General features: G+C 42.2%; 1 protein-coding gene across 1 annotated transcript in view; it reads left to right on the forward strand.

Annotated features, from left to right (window-relative positions):
• The first annotated feature begins 3,050 nt into the window (after nucleotides 1–3,050).
• The window catches only part of MRC1 (mannose receptor C-type 1), a 102,324-nt gene continuing 83,340 nt past the window's right edge, over nucleotides 3,051–22,034 (forward strand). Inside the window, exons 1-3 of the mRNA XM_031015656.3 lie at nucleotides 3,051–3,380; nucleotides 16,968–17,369; nucleotides 21,422–21,595. Of these exons, the coding sequence (XP_030871516.1) occupies nucleotides 3,320–3,380; nucleotides 16,968–17,369; nucleotides 21,422–21,595 (637 nt within the window). The 5' untranslated portion in view covers nucleotides 3,051–3,319. The remainder of the gene's footprint in view (nucleotides 3,381–16,967; nucleotides 17,370–21,421; nucleotides 21,596–22,034) is intronic.

The raw sequence follows: 22,034 nt of genomic DNA on the forward strand, positions 1-22,034 counted from the left end.
GGACTCCTGAAGCCCAAGTGGGCGTGTGTTATGGTGTGCTCTTTCAGCTATACCATCTGCAGACAGCTTGTGTTAGTCAGCTCAATAGAGCCTCTGCCTTATCGCAAGGACAGGGAGCCAGTGTGACAGCCTGAGTTCTTGCCCAGTGTACTGGAAGAATCAGATCACATGTGGGCTGGAGGGTTGAGTGCAAGGTTTTACTGAGTGGTGTAGGTGGCTCTCAGCGAGATGGATGGGGAGCTGGAAGGGGGGAGTGGAGTGGGAAGGTAGTCTTCCCCTGGAGCCAGGCTGCCTAGCCCCCGAGACTGTTCTCCAACCACCGCTGGCCAAACTCCCCTTGGTGTCCAGATGTCCTTCTTCTCTCTTTCTCTGCTGTGCCACCCCACTGCTCTCCACTGCTCTATTCCTTCACTCTTCTCAATGTTTAGCGCTTGTGTCTATGCCCATTAAGGTCTCAGGTTTTTATGGGCACAGGATGCGGGGCGTGGTGAATCATAGTGGTCTTGGAAATGTAACATTTGTGCATGAAAACAGGAGTGCCTGTTACCACTTAGGTCGGTGGGCACAGGTCCGAGGGTGGAGCCCTCGCCATGGATCCTGCCCTTCTCTACCTAGCACTTCTCTACCTAGCACTTCTCTGCCTCCTGTCCATATCAATTTTGCCCAATTGGAAGCTAATGTAAGTGTTCTCAACACGTTTAAGGTAGGCTACGCTGAGCCGTGATGTTTGGTAGGTCAGGTGTATTAAGTGCATTTTTGACTTAGCATATTTCAACTCACATTGGGTTTAACAGGGCCTAATTTGATCATGAGTAAAGGAGCATCTGCAGTTGCTTCAGTCAGTTCCTGTCCATTTGATGGCTGCTTAGATGGAGGGATGAATTCCTGGAGTTTCCCACACCACCATCTTCTGTGACATCCCTTCCCCAAGATTTGGATTTATTTTTTGCCCCAGTGGCCTCTTGTAGCCTGATAAATCTTTGTTTCAACGAGGTCAAGGTCATGGGGTAAATTCTTTGTGGGGTGGTTGGCTGCATTTTGTTTAAACTTCACAGATTTTAGTACTGATCCTAATTTTTAATTTTACTAATGTGATATACACACTTATGTAATTAAAAAACAAACCCTGGGCCAGGTATGGTGGCACACGTCTGTAATCCCAGCACTTTCAGAGGCCAAGGCAGGCGGATCACTTGACGTCAGGGGTTTGAGACCAGCCTGGCCAACATGGTGAAACCCCGTCTATACTAAAAATGCAAAAAATAGCTGGGCATCATGGCACGTGCCTGTAATCCAGCCACTTGGGAGGCTGAGATAGGAGAATCGCTGGAACCCAGGAGGTGGAGGTTGCAGTGAGCCCAGATTGCACCACTGCACTCCAGCCTGGGCGACAGAACAAGACTCTGTCTCAAAGAAACAAACCAACCCTGAATGTGATTATATACATAATTCAATTAAATGTATTTGCTTCTGAAATTTATATAAATCTAAATTAGGCAGTCACTTTTGTATATGATTTATTTATATTTGAAAGCCACAAACGACCCATTTAAACTATTTTTTTATAAGCCAGTGAAACAATGACTGAGAAAGAAACATTTTTGTTTTGTCTGTTCTGTTATATAACCATCATTTTTTTTTTCAGTCACGTACAGCCTTAGTGACAAAGAAACTTTGGTCCTCTGTCCTACGTTTTCACTATCTTTTTCCCTCCGGTCAGGATAATCTCAAATTTACATGTTAAAAACAATCAGTAAGAGAACTATATCACATTTTTAATAGGATGGAAAGTTTTCAACTTTATCACAAAGACAATGAATGTGGAGGCTTTCCGTTTGAAGATAAAACTATTCATTTAAAAAATTTTAAAAATTACAATGTTTCCAGTAGCTTCTTTTTGAATTACTAACATATTCCACACTCTAGTAACGGTTTGGCCAGCTAATCGTTAGTTTCTGCTTTAAAATGTTCTAAATTCCTGTTCTACTTTTGAAAAATGACAACGTAAATGTTTGGAGGGTTATTTTCTGCGTAATGAAAGATCTAGAAACATTTTTTATTCTAAGAAAGAATTCCACTTGCCTTTAAATAAAGATATACCTTTTGACCAAACAATCAGATTTTCTTTTTCTTTTTTTTCTTTCCTTTTTTTTGAGATGGAGTTTCGCACCTGTCGCCCAGGCTGGAGTGTAGTGGTGCGATCCTGACTCACTGTAACTTCCACTTCCCAGGTTCAAACGATTCTGTTGCCTCAGCCTCCTGAGTAGCTGGGCTTACAGGTGTGCATGACCACACCCGGCTAACTTTTGTATTTTTAGTAGAGACGGGTTTTCGCCATGTTGACCAGGCTGGTTTCAAACTCCTGACCTCGGGTGATCTGCCTGCCTTGGCCTCCCAAACTGCTGGAATTGCAGGCATGAGCCATTGTGCCTGGCCAGATTTTCTTTTTCTAGCAATGGGACCCACTTAAACTTGAAGAGGACCGCGATGGTTGAGGCTGGGCAGCAAGGCTTTACTGCAAATCCTTTACCACTGTTTTTTCTGGCTTTCTAGAGAACGTTCTAGCAAAAGGTTTCTAGAACTTTCTCCTTCCTGGCCTGACTGACATTCCCTCTTAGGTGTAGCCTCCCTTTCACTTTTCTTCTGCCTGGAGGAAATGAAGCTCCACGGAACTTTCTGTTGAAACTTTCCAAGAAAAAAAAGAAAGGCTCTAAGCACTGAATATGGAGACTGAAGGGGATGAGCTTCAACTCTGAAGTGTTTCCAGCGTAAAACTGTCCTTTCCAGAGCCCGTGTGGCTGTCACTTCAGAGTGGAGGTTGTCTGCTGAGGGACCCCTGACTCAGCTGCTTCCCAGGGGAAGCTCCGTCTTCCGGCACAGGTAATGACCTGCAGCTTGATCTCCACCCAGCCCCATCTGAGCAGGCCGGGAGCTCCCAGGCTGTTTCACTTCTCTCCTTCCTGACTCCTCACCATCACCATCGCCCTCTCTCCTCCCCACCCCGCCACTCCTCTCCCACACGTGTCCCTTTCTCCCCTTCCTCTGCGTCTGCTCTTCTCAGAAGTTAGCTTACGAAGCAAAGTTGTTACTTTGAATTCCTGTTTTTCCAGCCACCCTCATGTGACAGGATGTCTCCTCAGTAGAGGCTTTCCCTAAATTCAGGAGCCCTTTAAAAGGGAGGGCTTCCTCTGTAGTTCTTTTCAGCCGGGCAGCTCTGGGAACTTGGATTAGGTGGAGAGGCAGTTGGGGGGCCTCGTTGTTTAGCGTCTTAGTTCCGCCCTCCTGTCCATCAGGAGAAGGAAAGGATAAACCCTGGGACATGAGGCTACCCCTGCTCCTGGTTTTTGCCTCTGTCATTCCCGGTGCTGTTCTCCTACTGGGTAAGTCTGCTCTGAGGCAGGGGCTCTCTGACTTGGGGGGCCGGAACCACACCTTCCTCTTCTGGGTTACTGTGAATGGGTTCCTTTCAACATCTTTGTGAGGAGGAAACGGGGTTCCCCTGCACCACGCAGTCCACGGCTAAGCCTGCTGCCTTCACCTGGCGGCCAGGCATGGGAGGCCTGGAGTTGGAGGAGGGAGGAGGATGCGTCTCAGGTCTCGGTTGCTGCTCTGCCGGGAACCCTACAGACCTTCAGTGTCCTCCTGACTTCTCTCATCGCTCGTTGTTCCTTCACTGTTTTCTTCGTGCAGAAATTTCCTGCTCTGTGGTTTACTCTTTCTGGTTTTCAATTCACACTATTTCTGTCTTACCGCCAACAAACACCTTCTGAGTGTCTTTGGCTGGAAGGAGGGCAGCCCTGATGTCTCCCCGCGTCTTAGGTCCAAGGGTATCATCGCAGATCATCCCCCCAAAAGTGATTCTAAGCAATTTCCATGCTCATTTTTTTTTTCTGCCAGAATCATTCAGACACTTGATTGTTAGAAAGTTCATCCTTATCTGTATTCTAGACTATTCAAACTGCCGCATAAGCAGATCGATTCCTGTTTTTCTTCTTTTTCTGGAGATTAGAGATTACTCATTAGGAATAGCTCCAGAGTTGTTCAAATTCTCAAATACCTTTTCCAGTCTGTCTTTTCTATTTCTCTAGACTCAGTTGCTTAAACTTCAGGATGGGAGTGCCTCGGGGGATTTTCGTTCCTGGTTCTGTTTGGAGATGATATAGGAGAGATTTCAAATTTGATTTTTTGATTTCTGATCCCCCTTTATTTCTATGAAATCAACAAACACTTGTAGAGAATGGTTTGTGCCTACGATCTACTCTATGCACTGATGTGAAGGTGGGTGGGAAGTTTCCTAGGAAGAGAGTGTTTTAGTACCGCAAAGGTTGAATCATAAGTATTGAGTGGTAGTGACTGTAAAAACACAAGTGAAGGCGGTATGGTTTACACCCTGTCTCTCTCACTCACTAGCTTTGCGACCTTGGGCAGGCTCCTTTATTTCTTTGTGCTTTCGTTTCCATGTCTATAAAATGGAAAGAATAATATTCCCTGCCCCCATCAGTTCTTGTGACGATTCAGTGAGTAACAATATGTGAAATGTTTACAACAGAGTATGACCCATAGTAAGTGCCTTATAAGTGTTAGCTATTAAAATCAGTGGCAGAAAAGAAGTACATACAAGGCCAAATAAAAAGGATAGATGAAATTAATTTTATTTTTATTTTTGAGACAGACTCTCATTTTGTTGCCCAGGCTGGAGTGCAGTGGCATGATTTTGGCTCACTGCAACCTCTACCTCCTGGGTTGGAGTGATTCTCGTGCCTCGGCCTCCCAAGTAGCTGGGATTACAGGCATGCACCACCATGCCCAGCTGATTTTTGTAGTTTTAGTAGAGACAACTTTTCACCATGTTGGCCAGGCTGGCCTCGGACTCCTGACCTCAAGTGATCTGCCCTCCTCAGCCTCCCAAAGTGCTGGGATTATAGGCATGAGTCACAGCACCCAGCCCTGATATTCTTAATGTATTTTATTTCACCCAGTAACTCGGAAATATTATCCCTCAACATTTAATCGATTTGGAATATTTTCCCATTCATTTCTTAAAACTAACCTCTTCAAAATCTGGTGAGTATTGTATACTTATAGCAAGTCTCAATTCACAGTAGTGTCATTTTAAGTGTACAATGGTTACATGAGGTAACTGGCTATCATACTGGGCAGCACAGACACAGTGCCTAATTTTCTTTAAACTGACTCAATAATGCTTTGAGCAATAGTGTTTCTCGGTTTGCTCAGGAGTGTTTCCCTCTTCCTGACAGCAGGATGCCCTCCTCTGACTAATGTCTTCCTCTTCATAGGCACAAATATTGGGGAGAGAAGGGGGATGCTGAAGATCTGTTTACTTGGAGAATAAACAAACAAAAAATTCAAGGGACCCCCCTTCCAGATTTTTTTTTCCTACGTGAAAGCCTGTAATTTGTGTTGTTTTGTTTTTTGAGACTGGTTTCACTCTGTCACCCAGGCTGGAGTGCAGTGGTGTGATCATGGCTCACTGCAGCCTTGACATCTGGGCTCATGCAATCCTCCCACCTTGGCCCACTCCCAACTCCCCAGTAGCTGGGACTTTGGGCTTGAGCCACTATGCCAGGCTAATTTTTATTTTTTTAAAATTTTTTTTATTTGTGTAGAGACGGGGTCTCACTATCTTGCTCAGGCCGATCTCAAACTTCTGGGCTCTGGTGATCCTCCCACTTTGGCCTCCATAGTGCATGATGATAGATGTGAGCCACTGCACCCAGCCTGTAACTTTTATTTTATCTTTTCTTGGCCCAAGAAGCATGTGATTGGAGGAATTTGTGTAAAGGCAGGGCACCTGCTTAGTTAGCAGCAGGTTAAACTATGCGAAGCCCCAACACCTCTCCCCTGGCTTCCTGCCCACTAGGAAAACCCATGGGAAGCTCTCCCTACTTGCCATCAGTTTATTTCTTTTCAATCCACACCCCTTCCTTCCACCTTCAGGAGAGCATCCCACAGCATTAGCACTGTAAGTCTCTGTGGGCTGCTGCCAACGGATGGGCTGATTCTCCCTGGAGGGGTCCAGGAGGCTAGAGGTTAACAGGGCTAGAGGCTCACCTTTCCTACTGTTGTTCTTGCTGCGCTGTCTTTTTAGCACTCAGCAGCGAGGTTTCCAGCTCAGTTGGGTTATAATCATGGTAGATGCACCATGAGAGCCGGTGGGACACAGAGGTTAGACCACAGCAAAGAAGTTTAACTTGGAAATGGGAGGGTTTGGCTCACAGGTAGTGGTGTATTGGCAAACTTAACTACTGGTTCCAAGAAGGAAAAGAGAGGAAGCACTGATTTGACTTATGCTGTTTTGCTGTTTACTGATGTCCGTGCTGTAAATATTCCCACCATGGTTGATTTCAAACTACTGACTTGATGCCCCTGGGGGCAGAGTTGGGAAGAGATGCCAACAATAGGCTTTTTTTTTTTTTTTTTTTTTTTGAGATGGAGTCTCTCTCTGTCACCCAGCCTTGAGTGCAATGGTGTGATCTTGGCTCACTGCAACCTCTGCCTCCTGGGTTCAAGCAATTCTCCTGCCTCAGCCTCCCGAGTAGCTGGGATTACAGGCACCCACCACCACACCCGGCTAATTTTTTCTATTTTTAGTAGAGACGGGGTTTGACCATGTTGGCCAGGCTGGTCTTGAACTCCTGACCTCATGATCTGCCCACCTTAGCCTCCCAAAGTGCTGACATTACAGGCATGAGCCACCACACCTGGCCAACAATAGGCTCTTGCTAGCTGCTGCTATTGGTCCCAGGGCAACATGGAGCCTTTCTAGGCTCTGGGAAGGCACTCAAACAGTGGGTCAGGTAGTATCATGAAAAGCCTAGAACATCTGCAAAAAATGAAAATGAGAGATGTCTTGGTGGACAGAGAAGGCTTAGAATCATGGACCATTAAAGCAAGAACAAACTAGGAAATGATGCATTTTGACATCATCATTTTATAGATGAAGCACCAGGCTCAGGGAGGTAAAATGTCCAGAAGGTGACTGTTTAGCAGGTAGACGTAGATCCAGGACTTTGCTCAACGGCTTGTACTTTTCCACATCCCCTTAGATTTCTTGCTGCACTGTTAGATCAAGTAAGTGCAAATTAGGTTATTCCTGTTGCCATTTGCGGGTCTGACATTTGGCTGGAAGGGATCCAACTGTGGTTCTGACGTTGACATCACGCTAATGGTATAATCCTGATACTCCTCTATTTCATTTCCCTGGTTGAAATGCTAAGAAAGATAATTATTATCATGTAATTATCACAGTAGTGGTTTTTCACAAGCACTCTTGAAAACTTTGATTCCAATATAAATGTATGTCTTATGTTAAATATTGATTCTTCAGTGTATTTTTTCACAAAACTGAATTAAGTGGGAGAAAAATACAAGCACCTTTCTCCTTTTTAAATTTGTTCTCCATCTTTCTCAGTGTTTGTATCTAGAAGACTGAGCTAACTTTTATGCTTTGGAACATAGGGCTAGATTTTATATATATAAATATATACATACACACACACACACACACACACACACACACACACACACACATATATATATATATATATATTTTTTTTGAGACACGGTCTCACTCTGTCACCCAGGCTGGAGTGCAGTGGCATGATCATCACTCACTGCAGCCTTGACTTCCCGGGCTCAAGTGATTCTCCCACCTCAGCCTCCTAAGTAGCTGGCACCACAGGTGCATGCCACCATGCCTGGCTAACATTTGTGTTTTTTTGTAGAGATGGGGTTTTGCCACGTTGTCCAGGCTGGTCTCAAACTCCTAGGTTCAAGTGATTTGCTCACCTCGGCCTCCCAAAGTGCTGGGATTACAGGCATGAGCCACCGTGCTCAACCTTAGGTTTTGACAGTTGTGCAGCTTTTGGTTTAATCTACAAATATTGCACATGAATAACTGTAGTAGAAACTTAGACCTCAGGGGCCCATAGCTTCCCATAAAGCAGATGGGAAGATGTCATTGTGTACCTTTCCCTATGTGACAAAGTTGAAGCTCTGAAGATTCAGTGGCTTGCAGAAGTCGAGTAGTCAGTAAAGACCAGAGCCAACTCTTCATTATGATCTTTAGACTCTGAGGCTAAGAAGTAGATACATTTACTACCTGGAGTGTGTTGATCAGGAAAGACACAATGTGGTTCAAAATAACACTATGTTAGAAGAAGGACTTAGATCCCTTTATCTGTATCAATTTTTTTAGACTTTTCACTTTAAGAGGGGGAAAGGAAGGAATTAATATTTATCAAGTGTGTATTAGATGCAGATGATATGCTGGGTGCTTTACATAAATGATCTCATTTAGAAATTCACGGTAGCTTTACCAGACAGCATGATTGCCCCCATTTTACAGATGAGGAAGTAGAGGCTAGAATGGCTAATAGCACTAAGGCAACACAGCTAAAAAATGTGGGTGCAGCGCACCAGCATGGCACATGTATACATATATAACTAACCTGCACAATGTGCACATGTACCCTAAAACTTAAAGTATAATAAAAAAAAATGGTGGAACCAGGATTTGATTGCAAGCCTATCAACCCCAAAGAAGATAACCCTCCACACCACACCCCCTGAGGCTAGAAACCCTGCAGTTCCATGTTCTCGGTCCTTCCGTCCCTCTTTTTTTTTTTTTTTTTTTTTTTTGAGACAGAGTCTCGCTCTGTCGCCCAGGCTGGAGTGCAGTGGCGCCATCTCGGCTCACCGCAACCTCTGCTTCCTGGGTTCAAGTGATTCTCCTGGGATTATAGGCGTGCACCACCCTGCCAGGCTAATTTTTGTATTTTTAGTAGAGATGGGATTTTGTCATGCTCACCAGGCTGATCTCGAACTCCTGACCTCAGGTGATCCCTCCTGCCTTGCCCTCCCAAAGTGCCGATTACAGGCGGGAGCCACCATGCCTGGCCGGTCCCTCTTTCTACACTGCTGCAACAGTTCTCTGCTCTTTCATTTCATCTGATTCTGAAACATCTCACACTGTCTGTACGACTGATTTTGCCAAATTAACAATAATAATAATGAATATATATTAAGCAATTCCTGTGTCAGGAACTCTTCTAAGCACTTTATTTAGATGATCTCATTTCATTCTCACGACAATGAGGAGGTCCTGCTATTTCCCCCTTTATTTTACAGACGGGGAAGTGGAAGCACAGAGTAATGTTGAACTTGGCCAAGGTCACACAGTCAGCGAGCAGCGGAGTCTGTTACCTGGGAGCCAAATCCTAGAGCTCTGATTATGTCGTGATCAGATTGACATGATACATACATAAGGTGAACGAATTAGTGGAGCTATGCATGGAAGAAGAAAGAGCAGTGTCAGCTTCTTACCTAGTAAAGGGTTTTGTTTATTTATCTTAAGGGGGATCTGGGGAGGCTGGCATTCAGAGGCTGAAGAAATAGGAGTGAGAGCAGAAACTAGCTGTGGAGAAGTAGGAGGGTTCACAATCCAGGACACAGGTAGGGTGGTCAGCAGGAGGAAGGAAGCCTCTTCTACTGACATGGGAGTGAATGGCCCCGGGAAGGTGTAGATATTCATATCTTTAAGGTGGTAGGAGGGAAGTTGGAAGAGTTTCTTGGCCTCTGTTTTGTCCTTGTGGTCAGACCCATACTGGGTTCATATTTTGTACTTTTCCAAATGGCCAGTTGCAATGACCTAAATCAGTAGTTTCCCTGAATATTTTGGGTCTGAATGAAGGATCAAAGTGAGAAATGAAGTAATTCTCCGTTTTTTTTCTTTTGTTCAACATTTCTTTTCTTTTTCTTTTTTTTTTCTTTTTTTTTTTTTTGAGATGGTGTCTCACTCTGTCACCCAGGCTACAGTGCAGTGGCACGATCTTGGCTCACTGCAACCTCTGCCTTGTGGGTTCAAAAGATTCTCCTGCCTCAGCCCCCCATAGCTGGGATTACAGGCACGTGCCACCACATAGGCTAATTTTTGTATTTTTAGTAGAGACACGGTTCCACCATGTTGGCCAGGCTGATCTCGAACTCCTGACCTCAGGTGATCCGCCTGCCTTGGCCTCCTGTTCAACATTTCTAAGCCTAAGACTGACTAACACCCTCCATCAGCCCCAAGCACCTGGCATAGCTTCTTGAATGTACTAGGTGCAGGGTAAATATTTGTTTTTCACCGAATTTGGGGTCTTTGGGGAAAACACAGGTACATTTATTTAACTGAGGCTGGTGAACATATTTCTTAGTTTGAATTCCCCAAGAAGCTGTCCTCAGACAATTGCACTCTGGTTTGAGGGCAAGTTAGTTTATTTGGGAAGTGAGCCCAGGAAACACTGACAGGGTAACGGGGAAGTGAGACAGAAAGGGAAGATGTGTGGACACCCAGTGACCGCTGTGGGCAATGGAGCGTAGGAGCTCTGGGCGACGGAGTTGCCTTGCACTCATCCCATCCAAGGTACAAGAGATTTAGAGCCGTCAGCAGTTCTCCTTGGCCTCTGATGAAGGCCTCCTCCTACAGGGCATTCGTTTTCTGACCCATCTAACTTGTGCCATATTTGAGCCTAGAGGGCTCTGATAGCCAGAAAAAGCCCCCAGGCCAAAAGGCGTGGTGCTGGCGTTTTGGAGTGGGGCCTGCATGCACCTAAACAGCGAAGGCCAAGGAGAAATAGTATAAATCTGGAGGCATCTGCTACAGCTACTTGCTGCTTTTCCTCTTATCTGGCTTCTCTGTCTTCCAGAAGTTATTGTCTTTTGTGTTCCAATGTCAGCATTTTATTTGCTGATAGTCAGGAAAATCTAAAAATGTATAAGAAAATGTAGCATATCATACTTATCTCCCTGAACAATCACCTTTAACAGCCAAATTTTCTTTGCTAGTAGGCTTGGGAATTTAATGACTTGTTCAATGTTGCGGAATAATTTTAAAAATGCTTAAAAAAAATCCAGGCCAGGCGCGGTGGCTCATGCCTGTAATCCCAGCACTTTGGGAGGCCGAGGCAGGTGGATCACTTGAGATCAGGAGTTCGAGACCAGCCTGGCCAACATGGTGAAACCTCATCTCTACTAAAAATACAAAAATTAGCCGGGTGTGTGGTGGCACATGCCTATAGTCCCAGCTGCTGAGGAGGCTGAGGCATGAGAATCGCTTGAACCTGGGAGGCGGAGGTTGCAAAGTGCTGAGATCACACCACTGCACTCCAGCCTGGGCGACAGAGTGACTCTGTCTCAAAAAAAAAAAAAAAAAAAAAAAAAAAAAAAAAAAAGAAAATCCACACCTATGTTACTGGATGTTTAGTCTTTAATCATTTTTAATCTGAGATATTGGGTTGAAACTTATTGCTTCTTTACTAAATGTATTTTGAGCCTTGATCTTTTTGCCCTTGAGTTAACCACAGCAGAGAGTGTGCTCAACGTGGCAGGAAACTTATCTCTTTTGTTTGTCTTTGTATTGTCATTAGCATAGCATCTGGCATGTGGTCATTGTTTGTCAAATATTTGTTGAAAAATTAATGTGAAATTAGTAAGATCAAGTTAGGATGGAAGGAGAATCACTGCAATTCTCGGTATAAATTTCTGATGTGTAAGTATTAAAAAAAGAAACTCACATATTAGATCCTACAAATGAGATTGCAGAGAAATGAAAACAGCAACCGACTGTGTCGATCTGTTAATCTTTGCCATATTTCTGTTACAAAAACATAATTAGGATGGACAAAAATAGGATGTTTATAAATGTTAGTGTGGTTAATATTGGTAAAAATGCCACAAGCTGCCTTTTGGCCAACGTCTTGAATACGCCTTCAGAGGAAGAAGTATGAGATTTTAAGTCAGACGTGTTGCAGAGATGATGATAAAAGCAAAATGACATGCTGATTACTTGGGGAGAAGAATAATGCACGATGAATGTATGACCACAGAACAATAATTTTACATTTCCTTGTATTGTCTGGCAAAGGCAATATCAAACTTACACTGCTTCCTAATGGCAAAAGATAAATAAAGGAAACAAGAATAGATAAGTGTGTATTGAAATAGAACCTTTTCATTTCCAAGTACCCTTTTTGTAAGTATACACATTTCTAAATTGCTCTTCAGTAAAAATAAGCTTTCGGGGGAAAAATGAATATTCAGCATACCTGTAATCGTTAATCTATCATTAGATAAATAATTTATCTGGGTTACTAGTCAAGATGCTTCTGCTTAATAAACATTCTTTCATTCATTCAACTAATTATTTGTTGAGAGATTATTTATGCTCCCCAAAAAGAGACTGCAGCACTAAATCAGAAAGATCAAGTACCTCGTCTCATGAAATTTACATTCCAATAGGGGACTATGGACAGAACATTAGTAAACAAATTGAAGAAAAATATATTTTAAGATGGTTATGGATATTATATGGTAAATAAAAGAATAAAATGAGTTAGGATGATCAGCCTGCTACGATGTTGACACTTGGCTGGGCGCAGTGGCTCACACCTGTAATCCCAACACTTTGGGAGGCCGAGGTGGGCGGATCACTTGAGGTCAGGAGTTCGAGACCAGCTTGGCCAACATGGTGAAACCCCACCTCTACTAAAAATACAAAAATTAGGTGGGTGTGGTGACATGCACCTGTAATCCCAGCTAGTCGGGGAGCTGAGGCAGGAGAATGGTCTGAAATCAGGAGGCTGAGGTTGCAGTGAGCCAAGATGGCGCCACTGTACTCCAGCCTGGGTGAAATAGCAAGGGTCTGTCTCAAAGAAAGAAAGAAAAGGAAAGTTGACACTTGAGCTATGACCTTAGTGAGCATCCCAAGAAGAGGGAACTCAAAACATGAAGTCACTAATGCGGAAGTGAGCCTGGAGAGTTTGAGGAGCTGAAAGGTGGTGTAGTTGGTGGTGAGGGCAGACAGGTCACTGTTCCCTTTCTAATAAACAATGATATAGGGGCTGGATGTATTTTTCCTGGGTACAGTGGTTCCCTTTTGCAGGGTTTAAGTTGTTGAGAACTTGTAGTTAGAAACCCAATCTCCTTCCCACCCAGAAAACCTCTCCATAAAGGTAGATGAGAAAGAAAAGAATTTTACTATTGAGTGAACATTCAACCAGAATGTGGTGTACATCGCAGGCAATCTGCAAAAGAGATGGGAAAAACGGAAAGAGATCTTACTCTTGTAGGTGGCTCAGTGAAGACCACCTATTATATTAGGTAGGTTTTGCAATTTGGCATCAGGTGACAAGTCAGGCCCGGCTCCTCCCAGAAAACTGGGAGATCAGGTGTTATCTTTTTTGATGATTCCATTTTCAAGAGAGGAAGACTAGAGCCAAACCATGGTGGCTTGGCCTGGGATGGTGTAAATGGAGTTGGAGCAAAGAGAATGAATTAGGGTATATGTATGAAGTCAGAGTTGTATGTGTGTGTGTGTGTACACAGAAAGGGAAGAGAAGAGGGTGGAGAGAGGGAGAGAGAGAGAGTTATTTAAGGAATTGGCTCACACAATTGTGGAAGCTGGCAAGTCCAAAACCCGCAGGGGTAGAGGAGCATGCAGGAAACTCAGGAGAGAGTTGATATTGCAGTTTGAGACTGAAGCAGTCTAGAGCTGGGTGAGGTGGCCCATGCCTGTAATCTCAGCACTTTGGGAGGTCGAGGCAGGAGGATCACTTGAGCCTAGGAGTTCAAGACCAACCTAGGCAACAAAGTGACACCCATGTCTCCAGTAAAAATAAAAAATATTAACTGGGTATGGTGGCACAGGTCTATGGTCCCAGCTACTCAGGAGGCTGAAGTGGGAGGATCGCTTGAGCCTAGGAATTCAAGGCTGCAGTGAGCTGTGATTGCACTACTGCACTCCAGCTTGGGCGACAGAGCAAGATCCTGTCTTAAAAACAAACAAACAAACAAAAACAGAAATAAAGCAGTCCAGAGGCAGAATTCATTCTTTGGGGAATTCCCCCTTTTTCTTCTTCTTCAGCTTGTTTCTCTTAAGATCTTCGCCTGATTGGATGAGGCCCACCCACGCTGAGGAGGGTGAGCTGCTTTACTCAAAGTTGGCTGATTGAAATGATCATCTCATCTTTAAAAGAATTCCTTTATAACAACATCCAGTCTGGTGCTTGATCAAATATCTGGGTGCCAAGACCCAGCCATGTTGACACATAAAATTGACCACTGCAGTGTATTTTTGGGTAGAGATGGTAGATTTCACTATTGCCTTAGAATGCAAAAACAAGCTGAAAATCCAGGAAGACTCCTAGGTTTTTAGTTTATGGATCTCGGGGGATGGTGGTGCCAAGAATTAGAAAGAGAAGTTTGGATGTTACTCATTAAATGCTGTCTTAGAGTGAAATTAAGATGAACTGCAGATAAAAATTAGGCATATAAAAGTCAAGTATAAAAACATCTGAAGGAGGAACACTATTCATGCATAAAGATTTTTGAACGCCTTCTCTTAAAAGACTGCTTGCCAATCGGTTAATTGACTGAATTTGACGAGTTAATAAGACTGTTGTTTGACAATACAATGAAAATGGCCAAAGTATAAGGTGGAAGATATATTTACTATTATTAACAATGAGGTATTACTAAGCAAAGCTATCTGAAAAGTGGAAGATAAGTCCAGCTTTAAAAAAAACAACAGTAGGTAGAATAACACAAACAAATTACATTAAATTTAGAGGCTAGTATAGTGGAGTTTACATATATCTATGGCAAAAGTTTCAGAGTTCGTTACATTTTGAGATTAGAGAAGATAATTTACCTTTGCATAAAGTAAATGATCATAGTCACTGTTTTTTAAAAAACAGTTTTTATTTTCCTATTTCCTGTGTTCCATTGTGAGCAAAGCCCTATATTATCAAAATTCTCATTTTATTGCCAAGGTAGAAAATTACTCATTTTGTCCCACTAGGGCACGAGCAGTTACAAAATGAGATCGAGTGTGGAAGGAAGCTCAGCTAGACGGGAGGAGATTGGGACAGGTATTGCATGTTCGGTGAACAGATGTCAACTGCAGAGAAGCCAGCAGAGGCGGGTGTCTGGATCCAGGCTTTACTGAGTTCCAATTCCAAGAAATCAAAGCAGCATGAATGAGTAACCCAGCAGAGGAGCCCAGGCAGAGGTTTGAAGTTGCAGAGAACTAGGAACCCAGGTGGCATAGAGGCAGCGAGAGTAAGTCTTACTCACTCTAAGTAAGACAGCATTTAATGCGTAACATCCAAACTTCTCTTTCTCATTCTTGGCACCATCATCCCCCAAGATCCATAAGCTAAAAACCTAGGAATCTTCCTGGATTTTCAGCTTGTTTTTGCATTCTAAGGCAATAGTGAAATCTACCACCTTTACCCAAAAATATACTGTAGTGGTTAATTTTATGTGTCAACATGGCTGGGTCTTGGCACCCAGATATTTGATCAAGCACCAGACTGGATGTTGCTATAAAGTTTTTTTTTGTTTTTGTTTTTGTTTTTTTTTAAAGATGAGATGATCATTTCAGGGTAGGATAGAGGCAGGAGATCTGGAACTAGTGTGGACAAGAGCATACAGAGGAGCGTGTCAGGAGAAAATAATCTTTTGAGGCAAAAATTTATTATAAGCTTTAAGCTTATGGGTCTAGAACTGATCTCAGAGTGTAAGTGGTGCTAACCTCCCTGGGGTGTTCAGAACAGGAAATAGAATACAGCTTGCAAAAATGCTTTGGAAACACTGAAGGACGCTACTAGTGGTATGATTCTAACTTTGTTTGATTTCGCTGGAATTATTTAATTAAAAATAATGAGCTCATTTAGTCAGAACCTCAAACATCTGCACTACTACCAGCTCATTTTGAAAGAACAAGGTGAATACATGGAATTTAGGAAAACTTCACAAGATGTGTTTAATTTATGTTTATGTCACAAAATCAAAGCACTCAGTTACTTTCATTTGTATATTCCTTAACAATAAAGAAAAAAGAGAAAGCTTTACATGAACTCAATTTTGATTTAATTAAAGGAAAAAAAAATGCTTACCAGATCCTTTTTTCCTCTTTTGCAAGAGGAAGTTCCGTTTTGCCAGCTAGCAGCTATGTGCTGTTAAGTATAACCATCCTTACATATGTACTTGAATCACCAGTTCCAAATTACAAATATAAAAAATGTTATTTTTAAAGTTATTCTCATAAAATATTCTCTCCAATGATATAAAACTTACATTGATTTATCCTTTATTGCAAACTTCACTATTAAATTATTAACAAATAATACCAAAATGTGTTGAGATGTGTCACACTACAAAATCCTATTCTAGTCCGGGCGAGGTGGCTCCCACTTGTAATCCTAGCACTTTGAGAGGCTGAAGTGGGAAGATTGCTTGAAGCCAGGAGTTCAAGACCAGCTTGGGCAACACAGTGACTCCATCTCTACAAAAAATAAAAAATTAGTTGGTTATGGTGGTACAAGCCTGTAGTCCCAGCTACTTGGGAGGCTGGGGCAGGAGGATCACTTGAGCCCAGAAGTTGGAAGCTACAGTGAGCCATGATTGCACCACTGCACTCCAGCCTGAGCAACAGAGTGAGACCTTGTCCTTTAAAAACAACAAACAAACACACACCTTTTCTAGGACATACATGCATTTAATTTTACAGTTTATCGTATTCATATTACCCAAATTTTCTTTTCCCAGTTGATATTATTCCTTTCTGTTTTCTGCCTTGTATGTTCCACTCCTGGACAATCCTTGGGCATGTAAGGTGGGCCTTTGCATGAGACTCCTCACAGTGAACTAGGACATTTTGAGGACATCCAGCTGAGGGCTGGAACCTTGGCAGGCCCTCAGTCCAGGTTCTCCCTCCAGCTTCAGGGATCCGCGAAGAGAGCTGGCCCAGGCACAGTCATCAGTACCTCTTTTCCTGCAATCTTAAGTCTTTAGGGAAATGGAAAAGTTGGAAACTTTTGACCTAAAAGATCATCCTTGTTACATGAATCCACTTAGCCATGCTTTCTTTCTTCTTCTCTTCCTGCTTCTTTCTTTTTAAACAGACACCAGGCAATTTTTAATCTATAATGAAGATCACAAGCGCTGCGTGGATGCAGTAAGTCCCAGTGCCGTCCAGACCGCAGCTTGCAACCAGGATGCTGAATCACAGAAATTCCGATGGGTGTCCGAATCTCAGATTATGAGTGTTGCATTTAAATTATGCCTGGGAGTGCCATCAAAAACGGACTGGGTTGCTATCACTCTCTATGCCTGTGACTCAAAAAGTGAATTTCAGAAATGGGAGTGCAAAAATGACACACTTTTGGGGATCAAAGGAGAAGATTTATTTTTTAACTACGGCAACAGACAAGAAAAGAATATTATGCTCTACAAGGGATCGGGTTTATGGAGCAGGTGGAAGATCTATGGAACCACAGACAATCTGTGCTCTAGAGGTTATGAAGGTAAGATGCCTGGAATTTTCACCTTCGTGTCGAAATTTTCTCATCTTCTTAGTTGGAACCTAATTCAAGAAAATCATCATGTTCTTGTTTGGCGTGTGCTAGAAGTATCAATTGATCAGCATCTTTGTGTTTTCAACTATTTTGTAGGACTATTCTGAGGACATGATGCTGAATAAATGTGATTAAAAAGTCCTGAACCATACTTTAGCTATTTTTACTTAATGGGAAGACATTCTTTTAACTTTCTCTGAGGTTTTTTTTTTAACTATGGGCTACATTTTTCAGAAAATCGTTTTCATTGTAGTCTTTGACCCAAAGCCTCCTAGTTAACATTATAAAGTTGTAGTGATAAATACTTTTAGCCAAATATTTCTTTTCCTTTAAGTTATCCCTGGAAAAATGATCCATAGAACATTCTTTCCCAATTTAGATTGCCTAAGATGAAATCTCGGCAGATCCCTTGGCGACATGGGATTCTAAATGTTACTGGTTTATTTTGTCAGGTTATGGGTATTTAGAGACTGTAATAATCAGAAGATTATAAAATCTATAGGATTAGCTTGTAAGTTAATATGCAGTCTATTTAGTTAGCCGTCAGAGAAGGTGATACCTCCAATGCGGTGGGAGGAATCCTCTTATATGTAGTTGGTTTCTTGACCTCTTGAAGGTTAAATAAAATCAGAGTATTTAGTTCTTTCTTATATTGACCAAATTTCACTATCTGGTGGCTGCACAGAAAACAAAACAAAAATACAACACAACTTGAAGCCTTGTTACAAAGGCTGGTCTCTTGAGTCAGATGATGTTATAATCACATTTTAGGTTTGGATACTTCGTTATTGTGAAGTGTTATCTAGAACAACCTCAAGGTCAGAGAAAGAGCCTACTTTTGGGGACAAGAGATAACCTGTTTCCAAAATTGCTATGTTACAGGGCTATTAAGATTGGTTGAACCTAGCTTATCTCAGCTAAGGCTGAGCATAGCAATTTAGTTCTTTATAAGGCAATAATTTGTGAGCTTTCTTTTTTCCATCTAGATACAGAAGAGGGGAGAGTAGGAATTGAAGTACGGTGAGAGAAGGGCTCAGAAATAAGTTATTTTGAAGCATTTTTCAAACATAATATAGGTTTAGAAGTGATATGAGAGGCAAGCTAAGTGAACACAAAAAAAACCTTTCAAGAGAAACTCCACAGAAAATTACAAGGAAGGAGAAGGGTGAATTAAACTTGACCGAGTCAAATTCCACAGGTGGGACAATTGTGCTAATTGAGGAGTTTAACTTGAGGAAGATTGGCGCTAAGAAATCGGATTTTTATTTTTTTTTTAAATATAATATTATACTTCCCTCACCCCCTACCCTTTCTGTTTCCCCATTGGTTTTGAGACAAATATGCCTAGGGTTTGGGCTAATAGTTCTCAAACTTTAATATGCTTAAGAATGACTTGAAGAGTTTGTTAAAAATACAGATCCTAAGCTCCCCCTTCTACTAGATTCTTAATATACACATTGGGAAAAACCCCAGGAATCTAGTCAATGATTTCCATGAAGACCCGGGTGATTCTGTGGCATAGGGTCTATTGACTAAATTTTGCATACTCCCCAAAGATCTCCTGGCACTTAAGATGATCCTGCTCCTCAGTTCTAGCTCTGCAGAGTGACCGCGAGATTGGGAACACACATTAGAACTGAAGACAGTGTCGAGAGGATGTATTGTAGGGTCTCTGTATCTCTGATGAGAACATGGGGGAGGGGTAGAATGGTGGAACTTTTTGAAAATAGGAATTATTTTAGAAGAATGGAACCAGAATTGTAGACTTAGATGGATTTGATGGTTATTTGGAAGTTCAGACTCCAAGAAGAAGACAAATTGACTGCAGTTGCATGATGTGTCAGTGGGGTAGTTGGGGTTCTTCTGGCCTCATCAGTGTTGGGTGTATAGAATGGCTCAGTAATTATTGAACAGAGTTAGTTAATAAAGCTGGCAGGCGTGGTGGCTCACGCCTGTAATCCCAGCACCTTGGGAGGCTAAGGCAAGAGGATCACTTGATTTCGGGAGTTCAGGACCAGTTTGGGCAACCTAGTGAGACCTAAACAAAATGTAAAAATAAGCTTGGTACTGTGGTGTGCACCTGTAGTCCGAGGTATTCAGGAGGCTGAGGTGGGAGCATTACTTGAGCCCAGGTAATTGAGGCTGCAGTGAGCCATCATTGCGCCACCTACTGCAGCCTGTGTGACAGAGTGAGATCCTGTCTCAAAAATAAAATAAGTAAATAAAGCTATATGTCATTGGCATCTATAAGTCCAGCGCTGAACATGTCTTGGCTAATGATGACCAGTACAACTAACCCCAAGGTGGTCTTGACTGGTTTCCTTCGTACAAAGAAACAGTCGTCCCAGTGACTACGAATGGTGCAATTATTTCTGAATACAGCGTGTTCCTAATACAATATATGATTTGGAGACCATTCCCATAACTTAGTGGAACTAAAGCTGGAATCGCATTTTAAAGTTATTAACAACTACCTTTTTGACAAAAAAGGAATTTTGAGGTCATTAAAAATAAACCTAATATTTAAAGACGACTTGATAATTACAATGAGTAAAGGAAAAAGAAAAGAGGTCAATAACTCACATTATTGTGCTGTTACTATGCGCTACATGTTTTACAAGCTTTATATTATCAAAATGACTAAATGTCTTTTAAGAAATTTTTCTTCCTTTTTTTTAAGATTTATTTTTTGAGACAGAGTCTCACTCTGCCACCCAGGCTGGAGTACAGTGGCGTGATCTCGGCTCACAGCAACCTCCGCCTCCCGGGTTCAAGCGATTCTCCTGCCTCAGCCTCCTGAGTAGTTGGGATTACAGGTGCCTGCCACCATGCCCAGCTAATTTTTCTATTTTTACTGGAGACAGGGTTTCACCATTTTGGCCAGGCTGATCTCAATTCCTGACCTCTAGTGATCCGCCTGCCTTGGCCTCTCAAAGCGCTGGGATTGCAAGCGTGAGACCAGCTAAGAACTTTTTCAAGTCATAGAATCTGCAAAATGTAATGAAGAATTCCTACCTAGGATAAATTCTGAATGTCAGTTGGTGGCAAGAGGTCAAATACTTTAATGTAAAACGTTGTTATCTCTACAAAGATGGAGACTTTAAACATACTGGACAATGTAGCTATGTGCATTGTTTGGTTCTTAGTGGAGAGATGAGCTTCCTTAACCTTTCTGGCTTAAGCCAAACCATAATCAACAATGATTCTGTGTTTGTTTCAATTAACATTTCTAGTTGAACCCAGAGCTTCCCACTCCATCTGTTGGCCTTCACTTGTTGAAAAGAAAAACCTTGATTGTAGATGGTATATAACAGTTTTGAGTGGTTTCTTTTCATTATAGGGATTAGAGAACAATGCCAAAATGTGTATCCTTCCTTATGGTCATTGTTGAGGAACTCAGGTGAAGGCTGGCTTGACAAGAAGTGGTTGGAGGGGATTTAATTATTGACCATGTGTTTGGGCTATACAGCTTTAAGGTTTTTTTTAATCTAGAGATTCCAAAGCTCCATGATTCCAATCAAGAGAAAGAACTGTTTCAGAGGAAATTCAGAAGTTAAAGCTGGTGTCAATAGAGGAAGGAGGAAAAGATAGTGGAAAATGAAGTGGTACTATGAGTTATTATTACCACTTTAACTAGTATCACTTCATTTTCCACTGTCATTGGTACCACTTTGAATTGTACCATTTGAACATTTTCAAATGGTACAACTTAACAAATTAGTCTCGTTTGAAAATGTTCCAAAACGCAGTGGAAATGAAGTGGTACTAAGAGTTATTTGCTAAGTACAGACTGCTCTATGTACCCAGCAAAAAACTAGGGTAGAAGGAGAAGGAAAAAAAATAACCAAAAAAAAAAAAAAAAAAAAAAAAGAAATCCCTCTGTGGGTGCATCAAGTGTAATCAGAAGAGTAAGACCAATTCCTTCAGTAGGCTTCTTATTGGAAAGTAAATGTTCAGAAATATCACTCACATTCCACGTTCAAGTCAATATGTTTTTCCAGCCATGTATACGCTACTAGGCAATGCCAATGGAGCAACCTGTGCATTCCCGTTCAAGTTTGAAAACAAGTGGTACGCAGATTGCACGAGTGCTGGGCGGTCGGATGGATGGCTCTGGTGCGGAACCACTACTGACTATGACACAGACAAGCTATTTGGATATTGTCCATTGAAATGTAAGTACTGTTTATCACCAAAAAAAGTTGGACACATTTAGTCTGATTATGTAGTGAAAGACCTTGAATTTATCTAGAGCATTTTTCCCCAAAGTTATTTCACATTTACGACCTCATCGTACCTACTACAGCCCTTTACAGACGTTATTATTTCCATTTTCCAATGGAGAAAATCATCTATATTGGCTGAAGACTAGAACACAGATGTTGGACTTTATACTATAGGCTTTGTATGTGTATTTTGATTTTGCCAGTAAGACTAGACTCACCCCTACTATCTCAGCATTCCCTGAGATCATGCTAAGAGGACTAGACTGCACCCCCCGTGGTCCCAACATTCCCTCCATCAAGTGACCTCTTTATTTATTTATTTATTTTTTGAGACGGAGTCTCGCTCTGTCGCCCAGGCTGGAGTGCGGTGGCGCAATCTCCACTCACT

Source organism: Gorilla gorilla, chromosome 8 (assembly GCF_029281585.2).
Source record: "Gorilla gorilla gorilla isolate KB3781 chromosome 8, NHGRI_mGorGor1-v2.1_pri, whole genome shotgun sequence".
Classification (NCBI taxonomy): Eukaryota; Metazoa; Chordata; class Mammalia; order Primates; family Hominidae; genus Gorilla; species Gorilla gorilla.